The following is an 11,176-nucleotide window of genomic DNA, read 5'->3' on the forward strand; positions in this document are numbered from 1 at the left end:
TTATTTATTTTCTCTATTTTGAACTGAAATTTTATCATTAAATCTTGTAATATAGTTTAGTTCTGAATAGTTTTTTTTTTCCTCTCATTGTAAACTAGTTCTGTAAATTGAACTGTTATTTAAAATTTAAAAAAAAAAAAAAAAGTAATTATTTTCCATGGTTGAGGTAATGCTTATTCTCTCTTAATAAATACTGCATTTCTCATATTTTAAATTACAGGTCTAATTTTTAAGGGTATGCAGTTGTGTATGATGTAATTAGACAGGTGCTTATTTTTTTTCTTAAAATTTGCTTGAAAAGTGCTTATAGGTGCTTATTTTTTTAAATAAAATGTGGCTATGAACCTTGTATAACCATCAAGCAGATGTGTGTCAGGGGTAAAATGAGTCCTGAATCTGACTCCTAAGGATGAATGTAAAGTTGCTGGTTATGCTTTCTCTCCATTAGTGGATACTGTGGGAAGACGATGTATAGGACGTGCTTGAGCAGTTTATCTCAGTATTTTACTCTTATTGTACTTGCTGTCACTTAACGCACATTTAAGAACACAAATTTTCCTTCCTGCGAGGATAACTAACTGTAAGCATCGATAACAATACACTGGATACGATGGCATGGCGAGAAATTTAAGCGTTTCTAAACAAACTCCCCCAAATTTATTGCTTTCCTTAAAGAGAAAGGTTTACACATGTGAGTCTTGAACGTCTCATGTTCTCGTGAGTTCGTACTTCTAGGGAAATAGAGTATTGCAAGGTCTGCTTATTGTTAAACTAAAACACTAGAAATTATAAATTTTATCCCCTTTAAATTGTGGTCCAGTTTTATAAAAAGAAGTACTGGAGCTCATCTTATTTAGGGCTCCCGTGCGCTCCAGCTAAAATTGTAATTTATCTTAAAAATTGAGAAGCACCGGAGCCGGGCTCTGGTAGCCTCCGGCGCAATTTAAGCACTGGCATAACTGACAGCATCACACATCACTGTATGTGCTGTGTTGCTTCTTAAGGGAGATCATACTTTTATTGAAGGTAATTTTCCTATACCAAACTGACACTTCCGATTTATTCATTTTATACATATGTTAATTTTTGTAATACCATAATTGTCTGGTAATTTCTTTTTGTGTGTTATTTTATACCTTACAATGTATACTGTGAGTCAGTTTTATCAAATTCTACAAATTTTGATTTTTCCTTAATTAATGATCACCAGTATCATATTGATATATTTTCTTTATATATATAAAGTTAATTAAGTATTTAATTACTTTGTTGAGCCACAAAACAAAAAGTGCATGTATTGTGCTTGTTAAATTTTTAATTTGCTGTTTCTGCTTTATAGCTAATCTTTTAGTTATTTCCATATCAGAAAACTGGTCTCCATCTTTATTTAGAAAATATACTGAAGGAATCTAGAATTTTGTATTTAATATTTAGTCATCAGTTAACATAAAAGAATTTGTGGTGCTGACTGTGTGATCTAAATTTTTAAAAGAGAGTCAAGATTTTTTTTAATCAGCAACAATATTTCATAAAAATTTGATAAAGACTGATCAAATTATGAAGACTAATATTTAAAGTGTTTTAATAGCATTATGAAAAAACATATTTTTTATTTATAAATTTATGTTTAAGAAGGCCATAATAAATTAAAAGAGCAAAAAATATATTAATGATGATACTCTTTTCTTGTCAAAAGATATAAATATTGGATAATTTTGCCATAGTGCATAAAATTAACAAACTAAAATATTGTTTTTATTTATTGTTACTAAAATATTGTTTAACAAACTAAAATATTGTTTTTTTTTTATTATTAACAAACTAAAATATTGTTTTTTATTGTTTTTTTTATTGTTATTTTTAAACTAAATTTTTTTTTTTTTTTTTTTTAATATTGTTTTAGCTATTTTCTAAAATATATGAGTTATTTTTCTAAAACTAAATTACATTTAATGAAAGAGAGAAATAATGTAACTAATATATTGATTCTATGAAGTACTATTTTAGGTATTTGTTTTCAATATTTTGTTGTAGGTTGTGCTTAATTCATACTTTATTTATACTGTTAGAACATGATACTCATTATAAACATTTATGTTTAGTAAAAGTATTTGATAGCTTCTATCAATTTAATTGTCTCCTGTTTACACAAACATGCAGCTGTGGGGTATTCAAATTATATGTAAGTATATATTCAATGGTGTGGGTTTACTCCATTTTGTTTTCTTATTATGTGTTGTGAGTTTATGTTTTTGTTAGACTCTGTGATATGAAAAACATTATAACAAACTGTGTGATGATACTTGGTTTCAAACTGTTATAATATGTAAAATCATTTCATTGTGCTTTGATATCTTGATTTTATTTACATTTTCAAACAATTAGTTATTTTGCTTTTATAAAATATAAAGCATGAAATTTATTTACGTAGTGTCCAAAAGTATCTTTTGCTCTGCGAGTTTTTAAACTTGTGTTTTAATTCCTAATTAATTGTTTTTTAGATGGCAACAACCCAAAGAAGTGTCGAGCGAGATTTGGGCTCGATCAACAGAGTAGTTGGTGTAAACCTTGCAGGTTAGTTAAAAAATAGTGAAGATTCAATACCTCTCTTAAAATTAACTTTGTTGGGGGGGGCTAACATCAGAAATACAAAAAGTTTCATTTACCATGTTAGAAAAATTGTCATGAAATGTTTCATCTTAAAATTCAGTTTCTGTTTGTTCACTGAGGTCATCTGAATTTTTATTCACTTGGCTGTAACTTGGCAAACATTTATTTTCACTTCTAAATATGTCTCCCATAAGTTTATAAATATTTTAAAAATTCATATAAATTATGGGAATTAGTAGAATTGGATGCAGTTTGCAAAAAAGTTAATTCTCATGAAGGGGGGATTTTTTGTGGGTGTTAAGAAAACAATAGTTAAAATTTTCATCGGTAAGAGAGGGCTGCACCGACGTAGTAAGAAGAAATATGCGAATCAAAGTCCTGTAAATTGCAAGGTTTTACTATTAATTGCTCGTTTCTGATTTTTCCTTCTACTTGCTTGTTTATAAAATTTTAATTATGATGCTGATATTGGTGGATAAGACTTTATTGGTGAAGTTTTTTTTCCTGAGCCAAGATTCTTGGACTTCAGGTTTACACAGGCTTCAGATACAGAAGTGATGGAAGAAATGTTCAGGTCCTGTCACTCTTGCCAAACTAACTTAGATAGTATGATGTTTAAAAAAAAAATGGAAGTTTGTGTCATCGCCCTCGTAATGGTATACCAAGTTTATCAGAGGTCCATGCTTTTGATATGACTTTGCAGACGGACACTGTAAAGTTATAATCAAAGAATGCAGTAAGTGAGTAGCGATACAAAACACTGGTATACTGAAACATTGGTATTCCACAATCTTCATGGTGTTTTAAAATTGTACCTCTACAAGTTGCTGTCATAGCATCAGCTCTTATTTAATGACAAAGCTTAGCAATATGAATTCACAAATTGGGCTTTGTCAAAAATCGATGATGATCCACAATGGCTTCTCGATATCTTGTGCACAGAAGAGACGAGGCTCATTTTTCATTGCATGGAACAGTAAACACCCATAACTGTAGAATTTGTGCAAAAAAAGGAGTTACATACCTATACTGGGGAGTCCCTTTATTTGCAGTGTTTAACTGTTTGATGTGGTTTCACTGCATCTATTATTGTAGGCCCTTTTTTCTTTGAAGATCGCTATGCAGAAGTTGGCTAGGAGGCCTGCTTAATTACTGCAAAGCATTACTTGCAGCTGCTGCATGAGAAAGTGATACCACACTCTCTGGAACATAATGTCCTTGACACAGTGACATTCATGCAAGACAAGGCATCTCCTCTTATCACAGTGAAAGGGAAGATGCTCCTAAAAACAACCTTCTTCAGAGAGGAATTAATTAGACGTCACTGTAGAAATTAGTGCCCCCCTCCTTCACTGGATTAACATTTGATTTTTGGCTTTGGAGTTATGTCAAGTCCAGTAATTCCATCTTCTTTGTCCTAGTTAAAGATGCCATCCATCGTGAAATCGCATGCATCCATTGGAATAAGCTACGTGGTGCAGTTAATGGTGCTGCAAGTCGCTTCAAAACTATAATTTTTAGTTATGCCAGACGCATAGAATAAGAGTGATATGCTTGTAAACATTTGCCTACATGCAAATATAGTTTTACATGGAAATGTGTGATTTGCTCCTGTACAGTGCCCTCTATCAATGAAAATTTTAACGAAGTTTAAAAAAATTTATGCAAAAACAAGAATTTATATTCAGTGTTATTGTAACAGATATTAAATTTGAAAAGAGTTAACAGAACTGTCATTAAAAGTAAACCTTCAGGTAATGATGTCTTATTTCAGGACTATGTTAAGTGATGTTGAGAGTTTTGATGTATAATTAAACTGAAACCTTTTAAGAGTATTATTTCACTAAACAGTGCTTATTATTTTTTTTTATATTTCATTTTATGCCAATAGTGTAATTTAAACATATTTCTTATTTTCATGTTTTAGTTTCAAAATATACTTCGGATTGCTTAATTTAGATGCAACATATCAGTCAATGCATTACATTTTATGTCCCACAAAATTTTATTTTAAAATAATGTTTTGAATGACTGAGATGAGGCATCATTTAATATAATGACAGATCCAAAGCTAATAATTGTATTACAGTACAAAGTCTTTAATCCGGACTCGTCAGGACTTCGGCGATTCCGGATTAGGTTTTTTTCCAGATTATAGATCATCAATTTAAATCTGGTAAGATGGCATGCAGAAATTATAAAACTAAAAATATGAAACTGTAACTTATGAAATAAAGAGCAATTATGATCTAAAGAGTATCAAAATTTACAAAAAAAAGCTTAATATTTATTTGTTTATTAAACATTTCTTTCAACGCGCGCATGCATAAAGCACACATTATGTATAGTTGAAATTAGAAAATTGCAACCAGAAAACTATTTGATGTGTATTTGTGATATTTATAATGATGAGGAAATTGATTTAAATCATATCGGAGTACATTGAGATGAAACACTACATTTAGTAAGGAATTATAAGCCAAATAAAATAAAAACATCTGCCCTGAAGCTGAGGATAGTGCTGACAAATCAACTTCCAGCTCATTGTGCGCCGCTATGACCTCTTCCCGACAGCATGAAATTTATAAACAGATTTCGGAATGGTTAGAGAAACAAATCACCTCTCTGTCACTTTCTTCATGCCTTTATCCATTTTTGCAGCAGCAGCTCCACTTTTTGTTTAATGGACATCAAAACGTGCTTTCACTCTGTAGATCCTTTGGTAGCCCCAGAATCGGAAACTCTTTTTGACATAATCGAAAGTTCAAGCTTACTTTTTATAAAATTGCTGTAACAGTCTGCAAAAAATAATAAACCGGATCCAATTAGAATATTAAGGAACAACGCAATCTGCAACATTAACTGAAGCCTAGCTTATACCATCCGTTATACATTAAACAAGCATGTGTAAACATGTTATGTGCATGCATAAAAGTATTATGTGCATGCACAGAAAGTTGAGGTCCGGATTAAAGACTTTATTTTTAATCCATTTAAGCTAATAAATGTATTTTTCACATTTGAAAGAGAAGATTTTCCTGCAAATTACAATAAGACCCAAGTTTAGATATGCTCTTATATATTAAAGAATTAAATGTGGATACCATAATAGAAAGTAAACGTGTCAAAAGTTATATTTGGAATTTGAAAATCGAATTTTGTGAGTTGCATTACAGAAAGAATTTTAACATGCTTTTATAAAAATTTTTCAAATTCATTACTGGGATTTTTAATAAGCATCACATTTTAGCTTGAATATTAGAAATGTTTTCCAGCATATTCTTTATTGAGACAAATATTATTAAACTAACTGAAATCACAGTTTCAGCTTCTTAAATATTTTTTTTTTTTCCCTTTCTCCAAATGTAAACATTTGTTTTCTAAATAGACATTTATTTTCATGTACAATCATAAAAATGCTGCAGTGGTTTTTAATTCTTTTTAATTGCTTATAACATTAATAATCTTGTTCTCCAGAGTTCAATATTTTGTTTTCTTAGCTGCCATTTTTACTTTTGTAAGTAATGATGAAAATATGATATTCTGTTCCTCTGCGTTTAGTTAAGGCGTTCATATCCTTTCATAATGCTGAAATTTGTTTAGGTAAATAACATGAAAAAGTACTGCAGTACAAAAAAGCATGAAAATGTATAATGTTTCACATAGCTAAATTACACTTTGGTGACAAATTTAAAGATCTTACAAATAATATGTAAAAATTAATTATTAAATTTGAATGTACATTAGAATGCTTTCGTAAAAATGCAATATGAAATTTCTACACTAGAATGCTTTTCTCACTGTAAAAGGATAAACAAATTACCATAGAATTTGAATAATCTGCAAATACCTGTAATTTGCTCTTGCTTTTTGATGGAAACAAACAGAATTCAAATTGTTAGGAAATTCAGCATCAGTAAATTTAACAAAATGTTTTCTTTATACGTATGTAAGTATACACTAATTTAAAGTTTAGTTTGATTGAAGAGGTTTTTATTCTTTTATTTATTTATTTATTAACTGAAGTTTTTTAACATTTTCTACATACACAGCTAGTGCTCTCAGATTGTGAATCTGCAGATTTTTTTTTGTTTTTTTGTTTTTTTGTTTTAAATAAATTCCACTGCATATTAAAAAAATTGGATTTATGCATTTAGCATATGTAAATAATTTATTTTTCTGCCACCTTTCATGTACTGAGTTCTAAATTAAATGTAGTTCACAAGCCAATAGCAACTATAAAGCTTGTGTATATTAGCTTCGAGTAGTGTTAGATTATTAAAAATAGCACATTTATAGAGGTTTTCTATCATCATAGTTGTAAAACATAGTAAAGAGAAATGGGATAAGAATAATAATAAAGCCAAAATTTCAGTTAGTACTTTTTGTTAATTATTAATAGTATTCAGGATTGGTGCTAGGCATTTTGCCACCCAATTCAATCTGTACAAGTCCTACATTCTTTTGAATGGTACCTCTCTGAATTCTAAATTTTACTACACCAATTGAACAAGCTCTGGCACCAGCCCTGATATTATTAGTAAATGCAGTTGACCTATCCAAAAATGAGGATAAAATTAGTGTAGAGATTAAATTTACAAAAAATAACATAATACAGAGATTTTGATAAACAGTGTGTTTATTTATGCATTTATCTTCTTTTGTTTAAAGCATAAACATTATTTTGAAAGTAATTTTGCTGATAAATGTCTAAATTTTTTAATATAGAAATGTTTATATGTTTTTAGGAAAAGTTAATTTTTTTGTTTCAAAATATTTCTTTCTTGTTTGTCTATTTTCTCTCCATTATGTAGTACACTTTGATTCTTCCTTGTATTGGCATTATTTTCTTTGTGCATAATCGTATTAAAAATGCAATACTTTTGTATTTATAAATCCTGATGAACTAATTCTTAAGGTATGAGTATTCTCTGGTAGTTATTTATGTGCACACAGTATGAATTTAAGATAAAAACTAGAATGGATTAACAAAATTCAAAAATCCTCAGAATGTGAACAAAATTAAAAAATCCTCAGAATTTTCTAATTCTCACAACCTTTGGTCCCAAAGTGTACTACTTATTGGAGATAGTTATGATTATTGGAAGTGTATCTATTATTTTAAATAATATAGAATAAATATTAATATTTGAATTAATTATTTTAAATAGTTAAGTATTACATACCTGTTTTTTTTAAATTTTGTTACTGCAATTTTATGCACTAGTTAGATAATATTTTAAATAATTGTATTAAATAATATTTTAAATGCAGCTAACTCAATATTTTTTCTTTACTTCTTTCTTGAATCAATACTTTTTTTTTATTTTTAGGCGGAAAAAGAAATGCATTCGTTACATTAGTGGTTCGGACAATACTGGTGAAAGTGAAGATAATGTTGGTAGTGTGGGCAGTGTGGGAAGTTTAGAAGCTCCTACTCCAGATTCTAGGTTTGGTGCCGACATTAATCATCTCACTGACAATGATTCAGGCAATGGAGACGTTGATGATGATCTTGAAGTTTCTTCAGAATTCAGCCTTTCAAGCCCTCCAGTTCCTAGGCCCACGGACAGCGTGCAATCAGTGCTGGAAAATGGTAGGCCACCAATTGGTAGCCCTCCATCACAGCAAAGCCACCATCCTTTAAATGTACAACATTTGTCCAGGCCCTCTGGCCGCCATGTGCCAGACAGTCCAGATGGAGACCTGGCTCATGTCAGTCTACCACAGCTACCCACACCGCCTTCCACAGACTCTTCTACGACAACGGCCCCTCCTTTGCTTGCCGTTACGTAGCACATGTTGTGTGATTAGTTTTGAAAAAACGTGTGATGTATTAAGGATTTTCCAAAAAATCCGGACAATTGTGAAAGTATTTTTCTTTATGTTTATTGTAGATAACTGTTTTAAAGTGCTCCTTTTCGTACGATATAAGAGCTTCGATTTTTATTACCAGCTCAATGTTTTAATGACTGTTTTTGTTCTCATTGAAATAAACATTGGAGTCATGTGAATTGTTGACAATTTAAATCCACTGTATATTTTTAACATTGTCACCATTGTGTTTTATTTGGTTGGTTGGTTGAGTGCAAACGTATTCCTTTTCTGTGTATATTATTTTTGTCATGTTTGAGTATTACTTTAAAAATTGCAATCTAAGTTTAATTTAGATGTACATATGCATATATATTTTTTAACATTCTTCGCATTTTCAATCTAAGCATTTATTGTTAGGCTACCAGTTCCTGCCATTAGTGAAAAGCTATTCGAGATCTCTATATCTATCTCATCCTCATTTTATATAGAAATAAAATGTGCAAAGCTGCCACCAGATTTTCTGATTTTTTGCATTTTTCAGATTTGTTTAAACTTTTGAAATAGTTATTGTATGTAATTGTTGATGAATTTACTTTTAACATTATTTTTTTGCACAGTTGTTTGGATAAAGTCATAAAAAATAATCTTTTATTTTACTTTACTTGATTTTGATATTGTTAACATTATGTCAAAATTATTTCTTGGAAAAATTGCATTGAATAGTAACTGAAATTATTAATGAGAAAATATTTAAATTTTTAAAAAAGATTTTTTTATGTAATTGCTGTATTATAAAGTTTATGTAGTGGGTTAAGTGTTAAAATATTTGAAAATCAGTTTACATTTCCTTCAACAATGTAATGAATAATTTTTAAAATGATCTTGAGCCTTCAGTTTTAAAGGATCATGAAAGTTCTTGATGTTAGCAAAAGCCTTTTATACAGTATGTCTTAATATGATAATTAAAAAAAATTGCACAACAACCCTTAGTGAGCAGGGCCTGCAGTGCCCTGATATTTGCTTTCATGACTGTGGTATTAGATATTTGGATTAATAATATAACTGTAGCAAAGTTACATTTTTCAAAATAGATAGTTTAAAACTGTAAGTAACTTGTAAATGACTTTTATTCAAACAGTTTTAGTTACTTTAATAGTAAAACAAAGGAATAAATTTTAATCATTTAAGTCATTGTTCCTTTTGATTAAAATTTAGCCAAATTTAACCTGGCTGTGCATTCTGGTTTGTAGTTTTCTTTTAATATAAGTACATTTTGCAACTATAGCTCTGGGCATTATTAATGTAATTTTCATTTTACTTAATTTCATTATTTATTTCTATTTGATGATGCAAGGTTTGACAGCTTTGCATTTTATTTCTTTGACAATCATGTGCTTTATATATATATATATATATGTATTAAAAATTATTATCAAGCATTTTAACATTATCTGCTCTGGTGTAAAATGTGAGACCATATACATCATACCATTTTAAATATACCAGATGTATGAGAAAGCTGTTAATTTGAAAATATGTGAGAACCAATTTTTACAGTGAGAATAAAAACAGATTAAATTTTTTTAAGTGGTTTTTCTTTTTTTCAGAAAATTAACACCATTTTTTTAACTTTCCTGTTTTTAATGTCTAGTTCAATCCTTTTTAAGATAAACTTTTTAAGTTATAACTTGTTAACATGAGGTCAGGTGCAAGAGTTGGGTAAGATAAATCAAACATCAGTGTTTTTACCTAGCTTAATTGAACTAATCCTGTAACGTATCCAATCAATGTAGTTAATCAATTTTTTTTTAGAATTTAAAATAGCTTTCACATATGATAACATTTTACTGAAACATATCGAAGAAGACTGTGTTTCGCAAGATAATTGAAATGTTCATGCACATGCATTTTTTACTCTATTGGCTTTTCAATATTAAATGGTAAATTGTATAAACTAAGATTTTGTGGTGATAAAATGTATTTAAGACAGATTTGCAATATTATGAATAATGTGATCTAAGTTTTTATCATAACAACAGTTGTATTTATTTTAAAATTTTAAAAAACGACTGCATCCCTACCCCTATGAAAATTTTGCATTTTTTAATAGAGATTTATCCATTTAATGTACTGTTATTATCTCATGATGTAATTCCTACTGTAATGAAGTTTAAAGAAATCTTGCCATTTTTGAATGAACAACAAACTGTATTAGTCAAACATACAGAATAACTGAAACACATTTTTAAGCGCGCGCATCGTCTGTGGATAATCGTCTGCGGTAATTTACATTTCTTAGTGGAATTATGTTGGTAGGGTAGCAACGCAAATACGAAACAGTCTTAAATTCCTTCCCTTAACGGGGAACTTTTCGAAGAAAAATTTTTTTTTCCCCCAAATTGATCGAACTTTCAAGAAAAAATTTTCAGTTTAAATACTGAATTCTTTTTCTTAATAAGAGAAAGATATTCAAGCATATTTGTAACAAATAAATTTTAGATACCTGACCAAATGAGTACAAGTGCTTTCAAAGAAGCATTTTAAATAAACATATAAAATGTAATATTCTAACATTACAAAAATTTAAACAATGAAGTTTTAAACTTCCGAGAATGTATATTTTTAGTTGTGAGATGTTTGGATACAATGACTTAAACTGTCAGCATTTTGATGGTGCTTCTCCTTTCTATGCGCAACTTCATAGTTAAAAGGTTGTAAGATCAAAGCCCATCCTAATAGTCTAGGATTA

General features: G+C 29.3%; 1 protein-coding gene across 5 annotated transcripts in view; it reads left to right on the plus strand.

Moving 5' to 3' along the window:
* LOC118183748 (protein pangolin, isoforms A/H/I/S-like) overlaps positions 1 to 10,009 on the plus strand; it is a 298,772-nt gene extending 288,763 nt beyond the window's left edge. For all 5 annotated transcript variants that reach the window (XM_035353348.2, XM_035353347.2, XM_035353349.2 and 2 more), the window contains 2 exons: positions 2,502 to 2,574; positions 7,944 to 10,009. In XM_035353348.2, the coding sequence (XP_035209239.1) occupies positions 2,502 to 2,574; positions 7,944 to 8,406 (536 nt within the window). In that variant the 3' untranslated portion in view covers positions 8,407 to 10,009. The remainder of the gene's footprint in view (positions 1 to 2,501; positions 2,575 to 7,943) is intronic.
* Positions 10,010 to 11,176: the final 1,167 nt, after the last annotated feature.

This window comes from Stegodyphus dumicola, chromosome 1 (genome assembly GCF_044657685.1).
Source record: "Stegodyphus dumicola isolate Sdum_Otavi_A_Nest chromosome 1, ASM4465768v1".
In the NCBI taxonomy this organism is placed as follows: Eukaryota; Metazoa; Arthropoda; class Arachnida; order Araneae; family Eresidae; genus Stegodyphus; species Stegodyphus dumicola.